The following is a 27,239-nucleotide window of genomic DNA, read 5'->3' on the forward strand; positions in this document are numbered from 1 at the left end:
CTACAAAACATGGCACTAAGAGACAGACGAAGGGTTATTGCAGGAAGCTGGGCTTCAAACTTCTGTTGATGTCAGATTTTTGAAGTGCCTAGTTACGAGGAAGTCTGGATCAAAACTCCCTCGTTTCAGCCTGGTATCTGTTCATCCCTCCCCTTATGAAGGGGAGTTGTTAACCAGAGGCTTTCGAGTTGAGCCTGAGGATGTTGTTGGCCTAAAGAGGTTCTGGTGCAATAGTCAGGGAATGGATGGTTCCTCCCCAGAAGCCACATTTCCCACTGTAACCCATTCTGCGCTACTTTCTGACCTCCCTGACAGCAGCAGCTGTTGCCCAGGGATCTGCCTTGGCATCGCTCTCTCTTTGTCTGCAAAGCCTTCACTTTGCAGCACGCTCAAGAAGGAAATCTCTAATTACCACAATTACCACTGCTCTCCCTTCGCAGGCTTGAGTCAGCCGCTGCTCTGTGGTCCTCAATGTGCGTGGTTGGCCTTGCTATTAGATGAGGAGGTGCAGGAGCTGGTGGAGCATAATGGCACCGTGTCTTCATCTCTTTCTCGAGTAATTGCTGCCTTGCTGTTTCCGTGTCTGCAGCTGCAAGTATTTGTCCTGTAATGGAGGAAGAGGATCTTTGCCTTCCCGGTGTCTCGGGAGACCCTGATCTCGCAGCTTTGCAGGAAATGACAAGGATGTAGCACTTGAGCCTTTTCTCGGAGAATTTGCAGTGATTGCTCTGGGAGTTTTTTAATTTAACTTGAAGTGAATTACACCACTTTGTGTTCATTATCGTGACGGTATACTGAAATGGAATTTCGCACTTAATTCCTGGTGTCTGATAGGCGCTCAGATGGGGTGTGCTGCAGCCACGGCAGGTTACGTTGCCTTGTGCAAGGCCTGAACCGCCTGTGGCCGTGGGTGCAGACCCCAAGGCTGAGTCACTACAGCAGCGCTACTATTGCCATCCATCCAGGTGGGGTTTTGCTGCCTGGCAAACAGGCTCTCAAAGCAGAGCTCAGGTTGAATCTCTGCCTGTTTTTCCTGCCCACACTAGGCCTCTGTCCCGTAGGGTTTATTATGCAGCTTCACGGTTACGGTAAGAATGGAAGCTGAGTGGCTGGCACTCTCTAATGATGGGTTTTAAACCTTGAAGTTGTGTCTCCCCATAATGTCTGGTTTTGACATCAGCAATTCGCCAGCAACTGTGAATCTGATTACCAAGACCCAGGCAACTGATGTTTGGCTTGCTGTGACTTCAGGCTGCAGCTTTCTGCTTGTTTGTGCTGGTTGTAGTGCCATTTTGAAGCTGAAGGGCTCTATATTATCCCTGCTAAAGAAACATTATGAATGTTTAAAACTTCTTGTGCTTTCTGAAGACAGAACAGCCTGTCCTGGCTGCCAGACTTGTCCCCAGAGGTGGGGAATGGCAAATGTCCTTTTCACTGCTGGGATGTTCTCTGTGCCATGTTCTTCAGCTAATGCTGCCCTTGGCTGAGGGTTTGTTTATTGGGATTTAAGAGTCAGAAGTGAAGAACAGGTAACTGTATATGTGAGGATTCAAGGGATGTTTTGTAGCTGGGAAGGATGCAATCCAGCAAGTGGGGACTGGGCCAAGGTGCAGATGGCAGGAAGCTTCTTGCCATAAGTGGGGTGGGATTTTTGCATTCTCCTTTCCTTGTGAGGAGTGGGCACTGTGTGCTGGGCTGCTAAGGAAGGAGATGGCAGTTTTACCAGATCTCAGAGCTTGTAGGCAAAAGCACTAAGTGTCTGTGTCTCTCTTCAGTAAGGACTGTCCCTTCTCTGTTGCAGACTGTTGGAAACTCTGGGTCTGCTAATGGGATTCACCAGCAGGATAAATCCCACAAGCAAGAGGTAAGTTGAAAGCAGAATGTTGTTTAAACAGTGGTTGTTTCGTGTGGTTTCTTGCCTGTGCTGGGGGCAGCTCTTGGATGGAGGCAGTTTGGCCAGCAATGACTCTGTCATTCCCACTGTGAAAGCAAGGGGCTGTGCACAACTCTGGTTCCCAAAGCATGGTGGGAATGTCATCTTACTAGTAAAAACGTTTGAAGCCATCAAGAAGATGCTAGTGAGATGTGCATGGAGGTGTGATGGGCGCTTGCTCTGGGAGAAGCAGTAGAGAGGGAGTTTCCCTTCAGTCTCCTGGGTCCATGCCTGTGTGACTCTGCTCCGGGCAGCACCAGGAAGAACCTGCTTGGTCACAGGTCCCTGCAGTCCCCTTTACGTGGGTGGCATTCAGGGGACATGCTGTCCTGGTGTTCCCTGGTTTTCATGATGACAAGACCTGTAGCCTCAGACTTTGTGTCCTCGCAGACAGGATGGCCAGCCTGGAGAAGGGACAATGTGGCTTACTGGGCAGAGCAGTGGTCAGGACATGGCAGGCCTGGGTTCTCTAGTCCTGGCATCCCAATCTGTGCCTCAGTTTCCTCTTCTGTGAAAAGACCTCTGTGCTTGGCCTCAGTTTGCCTAACAAGATCTCTTTTCTTCCAGGAGAAGCTCTGATAGAGAAGAGGTGAAGAGGATCATTTCACACCAGTATCAGCTCCTGTGCACAGTCAGAAAAACAATACCCCATCTGGCTTCAGCACCTCCAAAAGACTAGACACAGTATTTTCACTTTAAAGCAGGACAATGTTTATAATATACTAACTGATGTAATCAGGACAATCCTGGAGTCCAGTTTTCCAAGACAGCCATTGTTCCAGGAGGGAGCAGAAAGATCTCTCTGGGTTTGGTTTTCTTCCTTGTATTGGTTTTGACTGTGGAATTTGTATTGCTCCAGCTGCCCTTGTCCCACCAGCCAATGTGGTCTGGATGACAGCTGCCCCAAATGGTGCCCGACGTGTCACTGAGTCCCCGTAGCCCCACAGGAGCTGCAAATGGATTTGCTTGTGGTGTTGAACTCCAAAGCGCGTGCCCAGAGGCTTCACACTTCCTTCCCACATGGTCTGTCCTTTCCCTTCCACCCAGCCTGGTGTCTTGAAGACCTGCACAAGCGAGTGAAACTGGCTGGGCTGACTGTTCACACCGGCACACGTAGGCTGAGTAAGAGGTGGTGTGGGGACATGTGTCCCTCCTCACCTTGTAGAAGACATTGCTGTTTTAGAGCACGGAGGCTGCACTTAGTACTTGTATCATAGCATGTCGTGGGAGATAATCTGGTTTCAGGGGGATATTTATTTAGTTTCTTACCCACTGCTGTTTGGAAAAGGAGCTGTGGTGGCTCTGAGTTTGAGGACAGGCACACCACGCTCAGGTTGTCCTTTTTTCCTGCAGAGAGGTCACTGAGCAGGGCTGGCGCTGCCCTGGGCCACAGCCAGGCTGCCCGGCCTGCTCCCCCCAACTCATGTGAGTTTTATGTGGTCTTTTTTTGAGCACAGGACTCCATAGACAGATGAATCTCAGCGTCACTGGCCTGAGGGCTCCACGCTGGCTGCAGTCGGTGTGGGACAGATGGCTTGAGGAGATGGTTCCCTCCTTGCCTGTTTAATTAAACAGCTAGTTGTGGATTGCTTGCCATTCTGCAGGGCTGACATTGGCCCATCCACTACTACCAGGAGCAGAGGAGGCCAAGTTGCTGCTGTGAGTACTTATGCAGTGGTGGCTATCTGTATTTGATGGGTACGGAAACCTGTGTGTGACCTGAGCATTTGGGGCAGAAAGAGTCCAAGACTGGAGCCCACACAGCTCTTGTGTCCGTACACAGCAGCGCAGGCCCGGGCAAGGGTCTTGTTCCTTCTTCTGAAGGCTTTACTCTGCACCACAGCTCCCAAGGGACATAAGGGTGGAGGAAGGGGACAAGATGCTCTTAAAAGTATGAGGAAGTCCAGTTCAGATTCACTGTGCAGCACTATAGGCAAGAATCAGAGCAGTATTTTTTACCAGGCTTCCCCTAGTTAGTGCCCAGCTCCTCCAGAAGCTCTTGTGTAATGATGGGGCATCTGTGGAAGAAGGCAAAACAGAAGAGACCACTGAGAGAAGATCTGAGTGTAGACCACAGGTGGATGTACCTCACAGCATGTCAGCTGCTTTGCTTTTTGCCCTCATTTCCTATGAAGTTGTGCCGCTTTTTCTTAGTGGGTTGCCAGGTTCTTATTTCCTTGAAAAATGGGCAGCCAGAAGCAGCCTGGGAAAGGCGTGGGCTCCGTGATTGCAGTTCTGCCATGAGGAGGATGTTGCTGAATCTGGGCTATGATACCATCCTGGACCCTGCTCACTGGATCCAGGATTGGTGGTCTCTCCGTTCAAAAGGAGGATGAGAGAAGAAGGCGACTTAAGGACAGTAAAGCAGGTCAGAAAACGCAGCTTAAGTCTGACTGACAGCAGGGGGAGGCAGAGCTTGGGATCTAACTGGCTGGAAAATAATTCAAGTGGGGGCCCATCCTGCCTTGTAGAAGTCTTTAATCAGCTCTTACTAATCACCAGGAAGATTGCCACATCTCTACCTAGCTCTGAGACTTTCCCAAAGGATCATAGAGGTGGTCTCCAAAATCCTTCTGGTTAGTGTATTCAAGTGATTTAGGAAAATCCCGGAGGGAGCGATCATTGGTACAGCCTGCGACAGTGAACACCTCACTGGGAGCTGCTATTTTGAAGAATTTAGGGCTCCTGTGGGCTGGCTGGTCTCTCAAGTCCCTGCTGCAGCTCTTGTTGGCATGAGTGGACCTGTCTCTGAGCCCAGGGCTTCCTGGGCACCCACAGGTGAGAGAGCCCGTTCTGGTTTGTAACTTATTTTTCCTGATAGGTTTACCAGTGACTTGTGACCAGCTGCCTTCATCTATGGAGGGAAGGTTACCTGAATTTTCCACCTCCCTTTGGCTCTGCATGAGGTGGGATCCCTCAGGAGCGGTTACAGGGACCACATGTTTGGCTCTGTTAAACAGATCTGGAGTCGTCAGGGTGGCACTGGTTCAGGCTGGAGTGGGATTCTGTCTCCTGTCTCCTCCCAGGGACTGTCCCCCATGAGCGGCTCAGACCTGTGGCTCTTCCCAGCCAGCTCAGGTGACAATGCGGAACAGCAGATGGGTCAGAGCAGGTGTAAAGTGAGTGCTGATGGTCTTCTCTGCCTGTAAATCACTGTGCTGGTCCCTAAGGTTGAGCCAGGAGCTGATGGCACTTCTTGGCTTTCCGCAGAGGCCGTGTGGTCTTTGTGTTGCAGTGGGGTGAAGCCAGGTCCCCTGTGTCCCCACCACCCTTGGGGTGCAGGTCCATGGGAGCTGCTCCACAGGACTGACTATGGTGTTGACAGGACATGTTATCACACGTGTCATCTGGGTTTCAGCTCAACCCCATCTAAAGTGGCCAGGAGAGAGTTTGGGCACCAGCTGTGTCTTCTCTCTCCAAAATCGACACTGGCTGCTCCTCAGGGGTTGTAGGAGACCAAACTAGGGACAAACTTGGAAAGGACAAGAAGAGATTTCCCCAGCCCCTCTATTTATTTGTAAGTTTAAGTGCTATTTTTGCTTATGTGGTGGTGTATAAAGTATTTCACAATATTTGGTCTTATCGGCTTGGTTCTTTGGGGGAGATTTTCAAGGGTGTTGGAGCAGTGATGCCCCCGTCTCCTGCTGTCGATCAGGGACTGGTTCCTGTTTGTGCCTTCACTCCCCTTTGGCTTCACCCGTGCTCTTGTCTTGATCCCTGAGAGTGGGTACAGGGGGGCTGCGTGTTCTCCCCAACCCCTCTCCTGGCTCCTGTGTGCCGTGCTGGTTTTGCACCCGGAGCTGGGGCCAGAGCTTGCAGGGTGGGGAGCAGGAGGTGACCTCGAACGTGCTCAGCATCCTGCTGCAGCCCCCAGCACCGGGATGTGGGACCATCCCTCAGTGCCAGCTGCCTCACCCCTCCCTTAGCTTTTCTGCTGAAGGCTGAGTCATTACCTGGCAAAAAAAAGGGACTTTGAAATGGAGACTATTGTGTTTAGTCATTTCTTCTCTAACCCTCTAGACCAAAGGGAAAAGAACCTGTCTTGGTGATTTCAGCTTTATCTCCTACAGCATCCAGAGAGCTGGAGCGAGGGGCAGCACCACGCTGGGTACCAAGCTGCCCAAGGCTTCACAGCTCCTGCCTCCCCCCAGCCACCAGCGGTTCCTCTGGCTTGCACGAGAGATGCATGAGGGTTTCATTTAAAACAAAACGATGCGAATGACACTGTAAAAGTCTTAACAAAAATTCCAGTACTCTGTTGTTTGGCAGCTTTAGCAGCTCAACACTATCTTGTAGGGAATTATTAATACACTAAGATCCTATAGGCCTCATGTAAGTTACCAGAATAAAAGCGATACTAGATGTATAAATGGATGATAACCTTTTAACCGTACAGTATGTATTACAATTTTGTAGCTTAGTCAATTTTTGGCTATCAGATTTTGTTAGTACAATATAAAAAAAAAAAAAAAAAGACAAAAAAAAGTTTGACTGCTAATGTCTATTTTGTTATTTGATTCATTTTATTTCTTCCTCTGTACAAAAGCTGTACAAATCTGTCTGTGTAACTACTACAGATAATGTATTCATGTACCATCCACCCCGTCCTGGCTTGCTGGTGTGGTGAGCTCGTTACTAAACAATAAAATCTGTGGCTGAAGTCGGGCACCCCGGGGTGCTGGGGGTGTGTTACGGGTGTTCTGCAGCGCACCAGCCCTGCTGAGATGGAAATGGCTGGGGGCACAGGGGTGGCTTCGGGAAGTCCCTGTTCCCTTGAGCCCAGGCGGTGACCTGGAGCCACCAGCACGGGGGAGAGCAGGTTTGCAAACAGCCCAGACGCTGCAGAGCTGCCCTGGGATGGGCCGGGACCCCCCACATCTCATTTGTTCTGCAGCCTGGGCTGGAGGTGAGGACAAGCAGCCCAAACACAGCTCCTTCCCGGGGCGGCTCCCACCATGCTGCATTCCTCAAGAAGTTTCTCAAGATGCCTTTATCAAAATAACTCCCGACCTAAGCTTTTCTTGTGCAAACACCTTGCAAGTCTACAATCAGAAGCGGGGGCTCCTGAGATTTCTGTGGACCAAGAGACACGAACACCTGAGGGGCACCAGCTGCTCCTTCCCTGAGGGTGGGCAGAGGAGCTCCCGGCGGTCAGGATCTGCTCGAGGGTTAAAAAAAAAAAAAAAAAAAACACAAACCAAAGCAAAACAAAATACCAGTAACAAAAAACAATTTTTTAAAAAAAGTTCCCCCAGAAAGTCAATCTTTAGGGCTGCCCCCCCCCCAGCTTGGCTAGCGCCTCCCGCAGGCGGCAGCGCGGCCGCCATCTTGGCGGCGGTTTCTTTCTCCTACACTGCCCTCTGCAGCTCGAATGGAAAGGCTCAAACTGAGGAAAAAGAAACAAAACCAGAACCACAACAGCAGGTAAAGAGTTCAGGCGGGTCTTTCCGGCCGGGAAGGAGTGGTCAGAGCAGAGCGACGTCTTCCCCGGGACTCCAACCCCTCACGGGCCGCGCTGCCTCAGCACCAGCGCGGGGTCTCCTCTGACAGGAATCTCTCCCATAAAAGGATGCCAACTTCAGCTGGCATGAACTCCTGTTAAAGACCATCAACCTGTCTCTGCAATTATGACACCAGCTGGATGGATTTCTGCACTGTGCCAGTGCGTTGTGGTGTGGCCAGAACACATGTCTGGTGAGCAGTGAGCTGGGCCAGGAACCACAGGCACACCCTGTATTTCACTAAATAGATGCTTCAAAGAAATCGATTGGTATATTGCTGTAGGATTCAGCGATGTATTTACTGCTGCAAAGCTCCAGATGCTCTGTAAGCCACAATAATACAGTTAAGTGGAGAATGAGTCACTTAAAACCATAATGACTATCACAGCGTGACTCCAGTGACAACAAACCACCACGACGATAACCCTGCAAGGTGGGGCAGCACGGCCAGCCCTGGGCTGAGCTGCTCCTGCCCTCCCTGTCACACCATCTCCTCGACACTGCAAAGCTGCTGCCGCTGAGCCGCCTCACCGTTTGGCCTTGTGGAAACCGCCTGCCGGACTCCCAGGTGAGCAGAGCTGGGCACCCAAATTTCAGCTGTGAGGAGGTAGGGCCACCCTGTTCACAGCAGAGTGCAGTTGTCCCCAGTCAGAGCAGCAGCCCTGGGGCTCACAGCACAGAGGCCATGGGAGCAGGGTGCGTGCAGGGCTGCCGTCCTTTCCACGGGCACTGTGTCCTTGGCCAGGCTGTGCCCTTGGGGACAGACCAGTTTCCAGGTGCTTACTGTGGCTTGTTGGGGCGGGGCGGGGGGGGCAGGCGGGTGTGCGTCCTGGCCTGCTGGTGGGAAGAGAAGTGAAGGTTCCGCCAGGCCCCTGGAGGCAGCAGTGCTTTGACAGCGTCAGGGGCACGCTAGCTCTCCGCTGACATGGCAAAGGTGGCTAGGGTAGAAAAGGAAAAAAAACAACAACAACAAAACGAGGTCACGTTTTCTGCTGATGTGAAGTAGACAGCTCTGATGATTTTCAATAAACCATTTTAATTTATGTCCTTAGAAAATATGGCATTATTTTTTCCTCATCTCCAAATGAAGCAATTCTTTCCATTAGTCCTTGGCTAGTCCTTTCAAAAGCCTGCTTATGGAAAAAATGGACTAATGTCCTCACTTAAGGTTGAGGCTTTGAGGAGCCGACATACACTAAATCATATCACACATACTATTTGCTATAGAGAAGCATCTTTTATTCCCTTAACATAAGCAATGTGCTTTGTTGCTGAACTGCAGCACCATTCAATTTAAGGGTAACTCACCAAAATATGATTGCCTTTATCTAGCTGAATGCTCTGGGTACAGACGACTTCTAGTCACTCTTATTAAATGTGATAAAGCAAGGTCACTCCTTAGTCAGCCTGATCACCGCCTGCCACAGCACCTTTGAGATTTCTGTCATTTATGCAGGGGAACAGAAGAGCTCCTCACAGATCAGACGCTCATAAAAATAATTTACAGCTACATTCACCTTGCACGAAACAGCAGAGCCATCCCGTCAGCCTACACCTATTTCAGTCTCTCTGTAACTACCCTCTTGTGGTATCTCTGAAGAACAACAGCCTTTTCTAACAGGCTAAAATAGATCCAGCTCCACTTGGCTGTTCTACACTCTTTTGCAATGGTGACGATTAAACAAGTCACACTATGTGGTAAAATACAGTATATCTGCCCTCAACTTGTGTCAATACTTGAAGTAAGTAAACCCATTCTTTCATGGAGATAATTCTAGCAAATATAGGACCCCAGGAAGTTGTTAGCATTGCTTAGGGTTGAAAGTGCTTTCTAAAGACAAAACAGCAACACACAAATTCCTCATCTCTTCCTACCACTGACTCTGCAGTTTACCCCTTTCAGGTTTTTATCATTCTCATGGTGACTAAGGCAATGGTCTAGTTCTCCTGGGCGACTCCTGGGATGACTTAGGCAGTAGGTGGCTGTATTACACTGGTGACTCTGAGTTTTGTGTTCCCAGCTGTACTTTTCCCACTTATAAAATGGGGATAACAGTCTAGCAAAGTGTGTATTGCCAGACCAGCGAACGTCAAATGCAATGACTGCAATCTACAGGAAAGGCCTCAGCAGAAAACAGCGAAAAGAACACGTAGGATTGTAGGGTGTCATCATACTTTCATATTCCGCTCTTTGTGTGTACATTTTGATGTGTATGAATACGTGTGTTTCTATATGTAGACAAACAGTGCACAAGTGAGGAGGGGGATAATCTTCATGACCCAGAAACATCTTTGTGCTAAAACGATTTTAGTTGAAGATACCTGCACATTCCCCCCTAAACAGCTAGCAGAAGGGGACCACGCTGGAAACTGCCAGCTCCACCAGAAGCACTTGGAGGTGTTGCCAGTTGGGACCTTCCACCTTGCCAGAAGCAGCCCAAGCCCCTCCAGCTGGAGACAGGGCACAGGGAGAACAGTCTGCCCTCACCTGCAGCTTTGTTTCTTCTTGGCTACCAAAAATACAGAGTCTTTTGCAGCGGTTACCATGACATTCACTAAGGCCTTCAGTTTTCACTCTGGTATCTAGTACTACCAAAGTTTTTTTGTATTACAGCAGCACTGAGAAATGCTCCCTTGCCCCAGTCAGGGCACCAAGCACAGTGCAATCACATAGTAAGGGACAGACTGTGTCCCAAAGGGGCTTCCCATAAAGAATGGCTATGATTGGTACTGTACAGCACAAAGGAAGGAAGATCTGACAAGACTGTAAAATCAACTGGGAGGTAGTCCCACCACTCAGTTGCATGTACTTCTCTGAACCAGCTAAGTTAGAAGCTGGTCTCCACCTGGAGTTAAAGAAGAGTCACCTTCCAAAGGCAATTCAGACCACGTAAGTTGGGACCCTGCTCCAAATCGCCTTCTGAAGCCATGGATGAGTATACCTCCTGCCCCCAAAGAAGCAAGTTGGTTTAGCCAAGTGGTACTTAACTGAGTCACCATGGGACAGTCTGTATAATCTGTATATAACCTGTATAATCTGAGTCTTTGGTCATTGTTGGAACCACAGCTTGCTCTTCTTTCTTGCCAGGAACAAAAGCAGTAAGCCATGTACCCAGTCTGTAAATGGAGTATAACCAAAGGTCTGTTACCTTGTTCCAGTGTCCCAGGTGGCTTTCAGCAGAGGTCACCTGCATGTGCGAAGCTGTAGTTAAGAGTTCAAATTATCAAGAACCATGACAAATATTTACTTAACAAGGCACAGCCACAGCAAATGAAAATACTTTCAGTAAAAGCCTCCCCAGCCTCCATTTGCCTATCTTCCAGTGTGGCAAGGACTACAAATTTTCATTTCATACAGGGAAAGGTAAAAAAGGAACAAAAATATACACTGCCTACAGCTCTTGGGGAAAAAAAAAAGTCTGCAGCGTTTCTTGCTGCCTATTATAAATTTAGCTAAGTTAAGCTAAGAGAGTACAACTGGCAAAATGGCAAGAGTATCATTAAGGTAGGAATAGCAGAAAACCAGGTTAGAGGTGAATATTTAGTAAGGAAAGACAAACATAATTTAGAAGGTTAAAAAAGAAGGGATGAAGAGCAGGATACAATAAAAATTGTTTTGATTGCTTTCAAAGAATCACTCCCTATACATGGCTTTAGTTGGAACCTCCCAGGTGATAGGAAGCTGCTTAGTAGCAAACTAAGTAGTGTGGGAAGGTGGGAAGCATAAAGCAAAGGTCCTGGGTGTTATAAACAGGTTTTCTAGGATCCAAATCTCTCACACCCTGTGGAATACTATCCTTCTGATTCAGTTCAGGTGGCATTTGGCATGGTCTTTAAATGAACTTCATTTCTGAAATACTAGTGATTCAAAACCAGAAGATTTAAGACAAATGTCTTGAATGAAAAACCCCGCTAAAAAGATTAAGTTGTCTATACTTGCAAGCTAATGTCCCTATATCAAACTTCTGAAAAGCCATGAATGCATCTGAAAAAGTTTAAAAGCATTTAAAAAAAAAAAAAAAAAAAAATCTTGTTTCATCTCTTTACCTTTCAGGCATATTCCTCTGAACATCCCCACTCTTAGAAGGAGACCTGACACCCGGTTCTTCAAAGGTGCACAGCCACTTCAATTATATTGAATTCACATGAGTGAAATGCCTCAAAGCTCTCTGGGGTTTTAGGAGTGAGGGTTCATTGGCTTGACTGGGAATTAAGGACCATCAGCAGGAACATGCTCAGCACCTGGGAGGAGGAGGATCACAGTCTGTGCAATGATACCACGTTTCTTCCCCCTGAAAACACACCGACAAAGCTGTGAGGACTCCTATTACAGTGCTCGGAGATGAGCCTGGAAGATGATGCTCTCGTTAGACCCCCCTCTCGGCCCCTCACGCTCTATCTGGCTTGCCCCAATACTTTTCATTCTTCTACAGCACCTATAACTGGTTTCCTTCAGAAACTTGCAAGGTTTTTTAATGATGTGAATCCAAAAGACTGAGATACGGGTTCTTCACAGAAAAAAAAAAAAAAAGAGAAAAAAGCTCTTTTTGAACATTATGCTACTGTTGTACATTCTGCAGAGTTCACACAAACGTGGATTTTAAAAAGGACACAGACCTATTATTTTCTCTTAGTTACATGGCCAAAATTCAGGGAAATTTCACTTCAATCAGATTTACGTGGGAGTAAGAGCAGAATACAGGCAGAAGTGCTACAGGGCTGAAGAGAGAAACAAAAGCAAACTTGAATATATGGCTGCATACATTTATTAATAATTGTTTACCAAAGCAATTGGCAGTTACTGAGGGAGAAGATTTCCTAAGCCTTGTGACACTGAAGTTTGCTTTCTTGAGCAAGTTACCTCTGCCAAAGTCACTTGGATGAAGGTTTAGAAGTGTTTGCAGCAAGCCTGTAAAGAACAAAACCAACCTAAAAAGCTGATGAAAATTTGTAAAATGCCATTGGATTGTGTGGAACTGCACAAAAGGGCTTGCATACAGCCATGTACTTAAGTAGGGGACTAGCAGTTAACTAAAAGCTAACGTAAGTAAGGTGTTACTGTATTTTAAAGAATCTGGACAAGCCAAGGATCTGGTCTCCTTTTTGTTTCTTTTCTCCTGATTACTATGATAACTTTAGTAAGACGGCTTATAAAAGCTTGCCATTTCCTTTACATTTTTAACAGCTGTTTCTTCTGAGCAAAAAACCACTCTTGGGAAAAAGTATTTCTTCCCCATAGCAATGATGGGGTACTCCACACAAAGAAGCACCTAGCAGTTTAGTTCACATTTTTTAATAACATGGCACAATTTACATTACACAAGTCTTCGCTGATGAGGAAACATGCTGAAGATTGAGAGCCGCTTCACTTTTCTTTTCACATAGGATCTAGAAAGGACTTTATTACATACAGGATAAACAGCAAAAAGGTTCGTATATAACAATCTCTTTACAATACTGAAAGCTACCACTACGGTTCCAGTGTACATATTCTTCAGGGTTGGGGGGGGGTTTGTATTTTTCCTTTTGTTCTTAAAAAAAAAAAAAACCACTGCACAACATCTGGAGTTCACAAAATCTGAAGCTCACAACTAAACCTTCAGTTGACTACTAAAATAGATCTCTGATCATTAGAAACAACTGTCTGTAGTTAATTTTTTTCTTTTTTTTTCTTTTTTTTTGCCAAAACAGGATAACAACTTCAGATAGCACTTTAATACACTAGAAGACCAATGGAACTAATTTTATTTCATACATATATTTTACAGTCCAGTAGACAAGATAGTGAATTCTCTCTGATAAAGTCATATTCTCTCCAAATATTTAGACAAGAAACTTAACACATTATAAAAAAGTGTGTTATGAAAAGACAGATTTCAGAAGATTTATGCATATTTTTAAAAAGGACCACGTTGTTCGTGTTATTTCATGTCTTCTGTGATGAGGGAACAACAAGGCTGACCTGTTAACTATTCACAGACTTTATTACCAACTGAAATACAATAAATGGCATTATGAAATCTGCATCCGAGTTCATTAATTAAACTACTGATCCACAATGAAACCATGTCCATCATTTAGAAAAGTATTAGCTTTCTTGTAGGATTTGTTTCAATGTAGCTAAAAATCACTTAACAAAAAAAACCCCAAAACCCTGTGTGTACAGAGAAAAATGACACACTGGCAATAAAAACAAAACCAGACATGAATGGCTATAAGCAGATGTTCTTCCAAAAATAAATTTGACATGTTTACGTGACGAAAGTTCTGGAAAATATCCAGCATTTGATTATTACTCTGTTTAACCCAGATTAATGTGACTAAAACCCAATCTGTCATGACTACATTATCAGTGATTACAGATCGCTAACCCTGGCGCGTCCTAGTACACGAGCTACAGTAAAACCAGCATCTTGATGCAGGGGTTCAGACAGAAAACTACACTTCTAATGGTCTGTTTCTTCATCAAAACAAGCAAGAGAAACAGGTTTCTATTATAGATGAGCTTGTTCAGGGAAAATATGACTTTAATTATGTTGTGTGTTGAAAAGGCTCCTTTGAGTTATAAAGGCTTTTGTGAAAAGCCTTAAAATTCATTGCATAGTTGAAGGGGTTTAGCTGTCTATAACAATATATGTAACACAGCATAAGCAGACTGTGTTGATCAATATTAAGTTTGCAAATAGCACAGTTTAAGAAGTATTAATGTATTATGTTACTTAATTTTATCTATTTACATTTGTACAAAGTAAAGCTTTCATCTTACCCTTTTTGCATATATGAACCATTAACCCATGAAGCAATCTTTTTACATAAATATCTACAATTGTCTTTACTCCTGGTCTGAAAGAGCTTTGTATGGTTGACATCGGCGGTGGTTTGTTTCTAGTCACATCACTCAGATTAGTGTCTTGTTCTTCAGTTCGAATTTTGAAATTTTTAAACTAGAAATAAAATAGGAGACACGAGGAACATATGGACTTGGCTAAAAGATCTGGAAAATTTCAACATATAATATACAAAAAAACCATTTCAAAATCTTTGCACTCAGGTCTATACATATTGTACAGTGGGTCTCATCCCCAGTCTGTATCAATGACTAGTAAGAAGATCTTTATATTATGTTCATTTACAACGTTCTGTCCCTCTTTCTCGGTTTTTTTATTTATTCTCACTCTGCTTATCGAGCTTCAATGTCCTTGAGGGTGTGAGAAGGAGGCCTCTCTCTCATCTCTGTCGACAGAGGAGTAGTCCTTCTGGGGGACCCAGGCCGAGGTCCCAGAGTCGAAATAAGAGGTGGAGGGGCACTGAGAGCTGCTGTGGGGGGAGTTTTATTGAGGATGCCATTTTGGTGTCCCGTCGGGGGGCTGACTCTGGGGTAGTGCATGCTAGGGAGTCCCGGCGTGATGAGGCTTGGGTGAGGGAGGTGCCCATCCAAGGCGGCCGGGTGAACCGAGTGCAGGCGTGCGTGTTCATAGTCCTCTCTGAGCATGTGCAACCGCTCCCTATCATCCAAGTGGTTGCCCCTCTCATGCTCACGTCGAGGGTCAACAGAGAGCGGGTGGTGGTGGTGGTGGTGGTGATTGTAGTCGTGAGGTTCCCGATCCCTGAATGACCTGTCTGCTTCGTATAATCTTGGCGTAGAAAGACGATGAAGGGGGTCATTTCTTAGCAAAAAGTCTCTGCCCAGGGGGTCTCTCCGATGAATATCTAGCTCTCTGTAAGGATCTCTTAAGGGATCTCTCATTGGATCCCAGTGAAAAGAAGGATAAGGGAAACGTTCTCCACCAGGAATTGGGCTAATTCCCATGAAAGGGGTCATCATGCGAGTCCTATCCAGGCCGCTGATGCTGTTCATGTGATGTATACCAGTTACACCTACAGTCATGGGCATAGACACTAAAGGACTTGGATGGACGTTAGATGTAGATATCGGTGGTGGCTGATCAGATGACCTATGAGTCTGAGGTCCCTCAGGCTGAACATCATGGTCTTCCTTTCGCTCCTCCTTCACTTTGACTTCATTGCTTTTCTTCGGATTATCGTACGCCGGCTCATTCTTCCTCTCCGCTTCCCGATTTGAAGTACTGTTAGGCCTGGTGCTCTCCACAACGGGAGGCCTAGCATAGGGTGAAGGAACCCTGGACATTTGCTTAGACTCTTCCACCACTCGGCTTTCATGGCTCAGCCCTTCTTTCTCCGAAATATAGTTGTCCTTCACCTTGTGCTCTTCAACATTTATTTCCTTCCGGGATTCGGAGTGATCCCTCTCTCGTTCTTTGGGTTTCTCTTTTTCTCGAACCTCGGGATTCAGATGGCTCCTGATCTGCTCATTTGAGCTGCGATTATGTCCGAGGGAGTTTACTGGATGGATAGGTGCTGGTGAAGGATGGCTGGAGTGTCTTTTCTCAATGCTCTCCCTAGAAAAAAGAGAAGTGTAAAAATGAAGACATGAGAAAGTCTGCAAAATAAAATAAAGCATCTAGGGTGTCTGGCATTATACTCGTCTGCTTTGCAGAAAGCTCGTAACATGCACCATTAAATGCACTGTTCCTTTCTCACACCCGAAACACCAGAAGAACATCCCGTCTGTAAACTAGGCCTGTTCTATTATCTCGACGCAGGAGAAGATCCCCGAAGTTGCTTTGTGAATGATCTGATTGAGATTTCAAACAGTCTAGTCCACAGAAGGCTCCCAAGGGAATCTAGCTCTAGTACACATATTTCTAAGACAATGGCCTTAATTGTTTGAAAAAAAAAACCAACACCAAACTAATTTAATCAAAAAAAGTGAGTCAGTTAAATCCAAATTACGCGGTTAATAGTATTTTACCTGCTATTTCTATTAAGAATACATTTGGGAAAATAGATGAAATTTTGTTCAACTGACTTAAAAAAAATTTTCTAGACCTATGTATGTTACTAATTTCTTATCTCTATTTTCTTCAATCTTCTCCATTTTCAATTTACTTCGCACAATTCAATTTACTTCTTAAGATTGAAAACAAAACCCTCTCAAGACACCAGTACTGATGGAGAGAATCCACCTCTCTGAACAGGCAGGCGCTCTCTAGTAAGTGTTTTAATAGTGGTGGCCATTACGTGTTGACTTCCTCAGTCTGCCCTACGTGATCATTCAGGCCAGCTCGGAAAACATTATCTCTTTGGAGTAAGTTGCTCTTCAGATTACCAGCCCTTCCCCATTTCTACAGTAGAGCAAGCAGAGCAGGGACAGGGCAATGCATCTCTCTCTGCCAATGCCAGGAATTCGCAAAATGCTGTGCATTTATTCCATTTTTCAAACCTATTTAAGTTGCACAAAAGATTAGAGAATTATTGTCTGGTAGTGGACAAAAACCTCAATATGTGAATGGATCCTATACCAACTATTGTTGGAAGCCGTGTTGATCAGTTGTTATGGGCAACCCTAAGTGAGAAAGCTTTCCTATTTAAACTGAATCAAATTCCTAAGGTAAATCTAATTCCTCAGTTCCAACGATTTCAACCTCACACTAATTTCAGAGATCAGCTGAGTTGGAGTCTTTCCATAAAGACGGCCCCAGATATTCAGCGTCAGACACACGGTGTTCACTGGACATGGAAATTCTGTTCCATGCGGGGTGATGGACAATGGGCTGTTAAAGCCAGAAGTGAGAGGTAAGCAGTGAGGCCCCTGAAGTCCCAACCAGCTCCAGCTTACATGGTTTCTCCTTGGATGCTGCAGTCTCTGCTTAGCAAAGTGCAACCTGACCACGCTTGGATGAGAACAGCAGGTTCAAACTGACTCTGGACAAGATAAGCAATACTGGTTGGCTGAAGGGCAACTGGGAGGGCGCCTCTGAAGTGGACACTTGCTCCTTCACCTGTACCATTTCTGCTACCTCCTTTTTTGCTGAGCTGAACTGCATAAGATTTCTACCTCTTGGTACTTTTGGACAGTGAAACTGCAGATATTGCAGAAAAAATGTATTTCAAAAGGACACTCATTATTATAACTTCACCAGATGCATCTTTTGCTGTGTCTAGACTGAACTGTTGAAACTGTCATTTTATGGGCCATGTCTGAGAGACCTCAATGAGTCCAGAATGTGACTGTTAGAAAACATACGTAAGTTGGAGTACTTGATATCAGAACTGCCTAGTCTGCACTGCCTACCAATTAACTCCTTGCTATCAGGTTCTGCTTTGATTGACTGTGCCCTGAACAGTCTGGAAATTGTGCCCTGGTTTTAATTTCCCTCTTCTTGCTTTCCAGCAAAAGTTGTGGCATTTAACAGCTTTCAGATTTGGACACAATGAGACCAAATCAAGGCACTCCAATGAAGCCTCTTCAACATGAAGACTTGATTCTTTGCTGGGAAACCACTGGCTTGTGGACTCTGTTATTTTGCTCACGGGACTAGTTCAGAGGGCACCCTTAATTGTTTTATTCCACTAGGAGAGCTCATTGAGTCCTTTTGCTGATATTTAATCAGTTTTCTATGTAATCGATGTATTTGAAATTATGCATAAAATTTAGAGAAAATTACAGGCATTTTCTGAAACTAAAGAAAAAAAATGTATGTGCAACCAAAATAACATATTCCTTGACCAATTTGATCCTATTCAATTACAGTGATGGTATTATCTCAAGAGCCTATTGATTATGTAGCTCACTTAAGTGAACTACATGTAGCTCAGTTGTCAGAGAGGGAATAATTTTTTCCCCTCAGATCTGCCAAGGGCTACAGGAACAGCTCTAAGCCTCTGTCTCCACAAAGAAGAAACCTGAGATCATATTCTCAAAAGAACTTATTATGAAGTAAGTTTGTTTTGAGGCTGTACGCTACACTGAAAGATAGTGAGTATCTTATGCTGAGTACTTTGCCTCATTTATGTTGATAAAAAGATCAATAGATTCTTTTGGGGTTTTTTGTTTTAAATTTTCTAGAATTGCATACACGTAAATGTTATTATTAGAATGGAATTGCTCAGCAACAGCTTTTAAACAAAATACCACTGAGAAGGAACAAATCCTATTTTTCACAACAGCTATATTTACTGATTTTTTTCTAACGCAGGACTGGAGTAATGAGTTCCTCAAAACAGAACACAGCAAAAAACTCCACAACTGCAAAAAATGTTCCAGGAGAAAGTGGGCACCATATCAGGACATTGCGGTGTAGCTCCCCAGCCAGCTTTGCACCTAGGAAAGGGGCACAGGTGGTAGATTTGTGTTATCTAAGCCATCTGGAGGGGATTCAGCCTATCTCAGTCTAGCTGGGCAGGCGCTGCAGTTCACTGGCTGCATGGCTGATCCAAGAGCAGCGACCAGGGATTCACTGCACCCCATTTGAATGCTGATCTTCGATAGGGAAGAGCCAAGCTAAGAGGTACCTCTGAGGTGCCTTTCCCCTGATAACAGAAGAAATCTAGATGAATGCTTTTGGCTACATGGCCCATTTGGGGGCTGATAAAGTTAGAACCTTGATGACGGGATGACTTTCAGATGAATTTGTACCTCTGGGTGTGATTCTCAGTTCTTCCTGTTTGGACAAATCAGCTTAAAATGGGTAAGAGACATCGGGAGCTCAACTAGAAACTAGGGCTACATCCTCAGCCCCTGGGTGCCACTGCAGATAGAAGAATAGGTATGAGAGGCTCCCAAACTACTCCAGACGTTAGCTACACAGGGAGCACATCTCCAGGAAGGGATTCTCAGCATCTTCTCGTACAGGCAATGTGTGAACATGCTGCAAAGTAGAGCTCTTCAACACCACACGGATGGATGCACAGCGACACTAGATCAGCGAAAACGTTCTTGGACTAAACGGGTAGCCATAATTGAGCAGAAGTATGAAGTATGAATGAGGCTTACTTTTAAGCTCTCAAATTATTGCAAATAAATACATTCTGAGCTATGATATGGAGTTCAGGCAATGCCAAAGCAGCTTGCAAGGAATGTGTATCTGAAAGGGATTTTCTTCAGCAGAAATACTTAATAAGGAAACAACGAAACAGCAGCTGAAATAATCACATAATTCTAAAGACTACTCATATCATTTGTAACTAAAATGCTTTGCCATTCAAGCCAGTAAAGTTACTCACATGCTTAAGCATTTTGCAGGACGTAATCCCCAATTTGTAACAGCAATTTATTTTGAAGCATTAACACCAGACATGAAAATAATGAAGCTATGCTACCAAACAGAAAATATTCCAAATGGAAAATGTAGGTGAAAAGATCTGTAGTTTGTCTTGCTCTTCACATTTTACAATAACATAGAAAAGCTCTTCAATGTATTTTTAGAATATCTAATGCATTAGCATAACTTCTTTTACAAAAGGCTACTAATGCGTATATTTGGGTTAGTGACAGAGAAGTCAGAAAAGCACATCTCCTAAATATTCTTTTATGTTAAAAAATTAGAAACAAATAGCCATTATGTAGTAAAGTAATGTGCAAACTTAACAGGAAAGCCATTAAGCCACAACTGAAAAAGCTGAAATCAGCCTATCTGCATTTTTCAAGGAAGGCATGACACTTGCTGAATGGCAAATTCTTATAATTTGGTACTTAAATGCTAAGAGGAATTGTTACTGAGTTAACTGTATAATGGGAACAGTCCTGACAAAAAAAAATATATATGACCAGGTTTTACTTTTCCTTAACCCTTCCCAGCCTGGACATGTCGGTGTGCAAGTCCATGTAAAACACTGAATAACAACTGTGCTTGAAGGTGTGTAACAGCAGTGCATGTGTGTGTGGCTTTTTTGAGGGGAATTAAGGTTGATTTAATGAACTGCATGCACTGGAACTTACTGTGGTATTGGAACATAACGTATCTGGTGCGTTTATAATTTTACAACTTTACCAATGGTCCCTCTAATCAGCCCATTTCTGAGGAGGGAGGTAGGGTTATTTGTTTTGCAGACATGGTCTGGTTTATGAAGTTATTTAAGTATTCAAAGGTGCAGATATGTGTCTGATGGACTTTACAATCCTTTTTTTCATCCTGTCAGGCACCTATCTACACGTAAAGTCTTCAGAAGACCTATGAAAACCACGAGGTAACAGAGTGTGTGGGTCTGATTCTCTTCTCACTTGACACTGCCTGAACACTGCTCCAGCAAAGCTCCTTCTGCTGAAGCGCGGTGCAAGTGAGAAGAGAAACAGGTGCAGTAGGAAACACCCGAGGTAGAAACCTGCCTCTTCCGTATCGCCTCGCATCGCAGGCAGCAACAGCGTCAGCTCTCCAGGTGTCCCTCTGCTGAAGCTCTGGTTTAACAATGTGCCAGGCTGGGAAGGGTTAAAAGCGGAACAGAGCCCCAAGCTTTGAACTAGACAATTCTTGGAAGTGTTCTTTCGTACCTTTCTTTGTCATCTTTACTAACAGATGAGTCTCGTTTATCTACATCTCTATCTCTGTCATGAGCTGCAGCAGATGAACTGCGCTCCAGCTCTCCTGGCTTCAGCCAGGGCGGAGGGGTCGGGAACGAAGGAGGAGTTCGGTGCAGTCGGTTCCAGGGCTCGTGAGGGTTGCTAAAGCTCTGCATACTGGGGCCATCCTTGTGGCCGAACACTGAGTTGGGTGCTGAAATGGTGAAGTGGAAAACAAAAAGGTTTAAGAAAAAGGTATGCTCTAGTGAAGGTACTTACCAAAAAAACTTTTACAGCACTCAGAGTTAAAATGAATACATATTATTGGGAGCTGGAAAAGGAAAGGAAATTAACAGAGATTCATTAGAGGGTCTCATTCCTAAAAATGGGCAGGCATCTGACAGCTGTTTTAATTGGAAAGGGAAATGCTGTGGATAAAATTGACACAGGATGAAGTAGTAAGATAAAAGTGACAATGATCCTTATTCCAAATATTTTGGAGATATCAGGAAATGACCATTATATGGACTATAAATAATTCAACTTGTTGCATTTGGTCCTGAACCAAAGTAAAATAATATGTGACCGAAATCATGGCAGATTTGAAGTATGGCAAAAGAGGGTGGTTTTCTAAAGGATGATCTTTTGTGACTGGCCAAATCTAGAGAAATGTTGATGATCCTGGACAAATAAATGCAAGTTAGTGATCTCTTCCAGGCACATGTCCTGGATCTCTGGTGGGAAAAGAAAAAAAATGTTCCCATCCACAGCTAGAGATGCTGCACACATTAACTGTTTTTGAACATGCAACAAAACCATGAGAAATTGCACAAACTCCTTAGACTCACAGGTTCTATATTCTTGGGGTTTTCTTTTCTTTTTTTTTTTTTTTTTAAACTGAACAATGTAATGGTGACATTTAGCACTATGTTGAACCCAAGCTATTAACGAATAGAAAATAATTTACTGATGACTAAAAACCATCTCTATTTAGGTGAAAAACGTCACTTTTCAAATGCCCATCTCTTAGTGGTATGTGGCCTAAGCAACTGGTAAAAAAGACAGCAAATAGTCACCAGCACTCAATATCCTGAATTACACAGCAAACAAGAATTCATAAACAAAGAGGTTACTCACTGACTGTCGGGTTCCCGAGTCCCCCGAAGGCATTGCTACCCACCGCGGTGAGACCGCTGAAGGAAGCCGGTCGATTGAAAGGCTCTGCAAAACCAACAGAAACAGCTGAGGCTCCCTGGCTTGTCGGTCATGATGATAAAACATCAGCGTGTTATCCAACTGCATTACGTCTGCACGAAAGCTCAGTCTGTGCCCAGCACTGCTCAATCATCATCCTCCCACAACTCAGCAGTGATTGCAAGGAGGTGGGACAGAAAAAATACATCTTTTTTTTTTTTTTTTTTCCCAATGACAGAATGCATGGGATCATCTTACTAGAAAAACTTCCTTTTGAAAGTAAAACAAGATGTTAAAATATACATGGTACTGAGGCCTGTATTTCTGCATTAGTAGCTACTTTATTTAAAACCTGCAAACATCTCCATTATTTCCTTTTATTCCCTTCCAATTCAATTCCATGGTCTTTCTCAGGAAAGCAAGACTATTATTAACTCTGGCAAATGTGCTCCAAACACCTTCAGGCTATGTCTCCTAGGCCACAGCCAGGATATAAATAAAATGTCCTATTATACATCATGCTGACCTGAACATTGTGTAATGCTCTTGATAGTTATTGCTGATATGATACGAAAAACTAGCATGGAGTAAAAAATGTTGGAATAATTTCTTTCAGTAGCTAACGCATACAGAGTGTAACTAACTTATATGAGGCAAATTTTCCTCTCAAGTTTACTTTGGAAGAGTCTAATGATGTTTTGATGAAACTACTTCTGATAAATACCAGCACAGAGAAAAGGAAGACCAAACCCAGCATCTTCTATAGGCAGTGGAGTGCAGAACGATAAATGGGCATCGTGAGTCTGCTGTATCCATTTGGTCACCCTCCCAAATCTTTCCCCACGCAAAATAAAATGCCAATTCAGAGTCTTGATCTCTGCTGCTCCCATAGGCAGCACACCGCCTTAGTGCAATGTCAGTAAGTTAGAAGGGAAATAACATTTGGTAACTTGAGTGGTTCTCTTTTTATGTGTATTTAGGACTTCTACTTGGGTAATGGCTAAAATGTGCAATTTGTAAAGGTTAAGTAGGCAGGATGCTCAAAGACTCTCCATGTGGGCAACCTGTAGTAGTCTGAATGGTCACTGTGTGTTACACTTCTGAGTTGTATTCACCGCGAGTGATTGCAGAAAGCACGTACCTAAGTGAGCAGCGGGGTTGAGGAAGTTGCTGTGGTGAGGTGGTGGGCCGAAAGGGGTGCCGGCTGGATGACCCCCACCTGCCAAAACAAAGCAAAAGGGCTGAATTCCCATCAAAAGCTCAGAAAGGGACTCGCTGGGCTCTGGGCTTGACTATCATTTCTTAAACGGCAGCTCACGTGAGCAGAGATTGCTGCACACTGGGCAGGGGCTCTCGGGTCAGGATCCTGCACGAACAGCGGCTGCTTTTGTGAACAGAGGTTCCCAGTTAGAGTATAAGGAACCAGGGGGGTGGAGGCAGAATGTTTCAGTACGGAAAAGAAAAAAGCATGTAAAATACAGCATATTTCCAACCTGTCATCACCATTTTGCATCAGACATCAGTGTGTGAAGAAATGTTCTTCTGTTTACATCTGTATGGCACTTCAGCAGTTTGGGCTTTTGTAAAAGCATAATTTAAAAAATATTTAGCAAGTAGACTAATAGCCCCTGGCATGTCTTGCAGAGAGTTCATAAGCCAAAGCATATGGGAAATTTCCTTTTAACATGGCAAGGATTAGCATTTTAGAACAATAAGCATGCCACATGTAGGAGATTTCACTTCTCAGTACTCACTGGCTGTGGAGAAGAGAGTCGAGGGCCGGGCCAGGTCATGGGGGTGGTGGATGGCTCCAAAAAGGCTGGGGCCTGGTGGCCTGCTCAGAAATTCAGGTTTCAGGCCAAAGTCCAGCTTGTGCGGATCAGACTGCATCTGTTTCTGAAATGTAAAAACAGGATTTGAAAGACACTGTCCTAAAAGACAGCAGTGAAAGACACTTTCAGAATGAGGTGGGCATAGAAGTGTATTAATACTAACTGAAGTTTTAACAAGAACATTAGGTTTTGGGACCCTGACTATAGGTGCACAGCTGTCCAGTGCACATTTACCACAAATTTTAACCGTGTTTTCACATACGCACACATCCATCCCTCTGGAGCAAAGCATTTCAGCACAGCCCTGACTTACAGAACAAACATAAAGATCTTTGAAGAGGCCTCAGACACTTGCTTAGCTGTACGATTCAGTCTGTCTTAAAATAATAAAAGCAAAGCCAAAGAGAAATGGTAGTTTGGAGCTGATCCCAGGTGAGCAGGCGTGTTAAAGCCGGGTGAAAGCATCAGCTGTACTGGCAGAGCTGCCAGCTGACCCTCTTCCCACTGCAGGAATCTCCTGCCAGAGTTACGGCACAGATGCATCAACAGGCACCAGAACTATCAATTTTACATGTGAAACTGCACTCTCGAAACACTTGGTGCAGTGGATCTTTCAGTGCCTCTCAGACTGCAGCTGAACAAGCTGGGGACTAAAATGATCCAAACTACAGATGAAGCGTATTTGAGTCTCAAGAACTGAAGTCCCATTTTGACTGCTTGCACTCCAAATTCAAAGCACTGTATGTCGCTGTCTTTATTTATATGGTATTAGAATCAGCAGACCTTCTTTCTTCAGGCAGGTTTCTGAGGTAGCTGTATTGTGAATGGTAAGGGGATGAAGGATGGACTCTTTGTGCCATGTACTCATTTCAGTGGTCTCTACTTCAACAGTTTTATAGAAAGAAGAGGAAAACCAAATTCCGAATTACCTGTGCTGCCAGAACTCCCTAAACACAGATTGCTGATTAATTGTGCAGGTCAGTTGAAAGGATTTACAAATGGGTAACACTGAACCAGTAGATCTTAACAGTAATTCCAGAGCATGTTACGCTTTATAAATCAGTAGTTAATACTGTGCCAGCTCGGAGTACAGACTATTACAGTGATATAAATATGCATATTAAAAAGTTATGACCAAGTTAATGTGCATGTCTAGTAGCTGTTTTTCAAGTGCTAGTAACATGTCAATGTTGCTATGAGAACAAAAAAAAAAAGGGAGGAAAAAAGGCTTTATCTATGTTTTGAGATAAGGGCCTGCAAGAATATTGAAATGGAAAAGATGGCCAAGTTAAGGTCACATCTTTTAAGGAAGTAACACTTCAGTGCTTTAATAATAGAAAAAGACAAATGCCTCAGTTGAAGCCTGCATGCCACATTTTTATGCTGTGAACTCTTTTTATTCTTCTTTTTAACAACCAAGTTCTAAACCTCTGACAGGCATTACTCAGAGTAGCAAAAAACTGGCTGAAACTTTAATTGCAGCCACATGAATGGGTGCCCTGTTCTAAATAATGAAAAAATCCCCTGTCTGAAGACCAATGGGAATAGCATGGATGTGTTCAATTTTTTTTTAATGTGCTGGTTTACCTTAAAATAGTATCAAAGAAAAATGATCAGATGTATCGTATCCCCCGGCGCTGCTCAGGAGAGCACCCCTCTCGATGATAATCCTTACGAGTGCATCTGAAGTCCAGCAAATGTGTAACACCTTAAGTCAGGGCCCACTAAAATCAATGTAAATGCCTACACTAATTTCATGGCACGTTAGACTGGGTCATAAGGCCTTTCCTAAAAGAGAAGAGGCCAATTACGGAGCATAAATTCTCTCTTGAATCCAGGCCAGTAATGCACCGGTCAGTCTAAGGAGGAGTGTAATTTGCTTTGTGCACAGAGCTGGTACGTAACCCTGGCTGCGCCTGAGGAACTCCTGGGTGTGCAGGGAGGTTACACGGGTCTGAACTGTGTCTTGGTGCAGAGCTACAGGCAGGCAAACAGCATCCACAGCTGCATGCAATTTTTCCCGAGGTCAGGAAGGTTGTGTTTTTAAGTTTCCTTTGCCTGCTTCTTCAGAGTCTGCTGTTGCCCTCTGCTAGCAATTACTGGCGGGCCAGGTCGTTATCACTTCTTCCATACTTTGCAAGCAGCCTGGTGGCTCTGCATGCAAACTTGAAATCTTCTCAGTAAGTCTATTTTATTCCCTGCTCTATGGTCAGGCAGCATCTTCAGCTTGTGCAAGAAAAAAGGCACCTTCCCAACCTTGGGCTAGAAAGAGAAATTGTTCTGTATGAGCCTTCAGCCTGAGATTTCACACTTTGTGGTCGCATGTGGAGGGGAGGACTCTGGTCCCGTGTGGAGTCTGACAGCCCACGGGGACATAAACCAACTCGCCTTACTGACTGCAGACTACACATCATTTTTTGACTGAACTGAGACAGTGAAATACATTTCCCTATTATTCTTGAAATTATCATCATGCACAGCCTCAAAAAGTCAAGTAACATATTTTCCTGTACCCCGGGCTTTATTTCTGTCTTTTAACATGCAAGATAGAAAAGTATGAGGTAAAAGAAATGGCTGCATGAAAATGGCATTTACTATGAGTTATAAATACACCAGTATGACCTCTCTCTGAATATCAAATCAAGGAAGATTCGAAGGACATAGATAGCATGGGAATAATAATTTCATTTCAAGAAAATACCTTTTCAATAAAATAAAAAAAAGGACATATAACTCTCTAGGTCTATAATCTTGTCTTTTTTGATAATGGGAAGATGAATGAAGATCACTAGCAGGGGAAACATAAGGAGGCAGAGAAGAGAGATATGTCTGCTGCAGCAAATTAACCTGTCAACCTTGTTTAAAAGGGTTATTTTTAAACTCTATTAGCTGCAGGTTTTAGTAGCTGTTCAACATCTTCATATTCTTACAGCACTACCTTATGCAATTCCACTGCATACACAGACTGCCAAGTGCTATGGACTCCTTGTTAGTTTTACTTTCTAACACAAGCTATTGACTCCTGAAGTGCAAGTATGAACAGCAAAGAACACCAACCTTTCCTGACTTACTGAAAAACTTCAAGAGGAACACAAAATTTTTCAGTGACTAGTACACTGAAAATATTATAAAGGAAAAGGAACTTTCTTCACAGACTCCATGTGCAATGAAAATACAGTTAAAGTAAGAATGGAAATACCCTAACTAGTAAATGAAGAAATTACTTTTTCTTCTCTGACATTGGTTTCAGGAGAGCCTAAACTGGCCATGGCCCTTACCCTTGAAGTCTCAAAGCATGTATAACAAAGAAAATTATCTTCGGTGCAATGAGACAGTGTCTGGACAACATGACTTCATCGGAGAGGCTGCGTCTGCCTGAGCAGCCCAGGCACTACAGGTGCCAACCGCCAGCTGTGAGA

The 27,239-nt window shown here is 44.3% G+C and overlaps 2 protein-coding genes across 4 annotated transcripts in view; one reads left to right on the top strand and one right to left on the bottom strand.

The window, feature by feature from the left end:
• The window catches only part of CLIP2 (CAP-Gly domain containing linker protein 2), a 69,016-nt gene extending 62,696 nt beyond the window's left edge, over positions 1-6,320 (top strand). For both annotated transcript variants that reach the window (XM_065647193.1, XM_065647192.1), the window contains exons 15-16: positions 1,802-1,864; positions 2,501-6,320. In XM_065647193.1, the coding sequence (XP_065503265.1) occupies positions 1,802-1,864; positions 2,501-2,512 (75 nt within the window). In that variant the 3' untranslated portion in view covers positions 2,513-6,320. The remainder of the gene's footprint in view (positions 1-1,801; positions 1,865-2,500) is intronic.
• A 6,391-nt stretch (positions 6,321-12,711) lies between these two features.
• Positions 12,712-27,239, bottom strand: part of AUTS2 (activator of transcription and developmental regulator AUTS2) — a 726,993-nt gene continuing 712,465 nt past the window's right edge. For both annotated transcript variants that reach the window (XM_065647100.1, XM_065647099.1), the window contains exons 15-19: positions 23,743-23,884; positions 23,130-23,207; positions 21,932-22,015; positions 20,786-21,008; positions 12,712-15,854 (exon numbers count right to left, since the gene is read on the bottom strand). In XM_065647100.1, coding sequence (XP_065503172.1) covers positions 14,615-15,854; positions 20,786-21,008; positions 21,932-22,015; positions 23,130-23,207; positions 23,743-23,884 — 1,767 coding nt within the window. In that variant the 3' untranslated portion in view covers positions 12,712-14,614. The remainder of the gene's footprint in view (positions 15,855-20,785; positions 21,009-21,931; positions 22,016-23,129; positions 23,208-23,742; positions 23,885-27,239) is intronic.

This window comes from Caloenas nicobarica, chromosome 17 (assembly GCF_036013445.1).
Source record: "Caloenas nicobarica isolate bCalNic1 chromosome 17, bCalNic1.hap1, whole genome shotgun sequence".
In the NCBI taxonomy this organism is placed as follows: domain Eukaryota; kingdom Metazoa; phylum Chordata; class Aves; order Columbiformes; family Columbidae; genus Caloenas; species Caloenas nicobarica.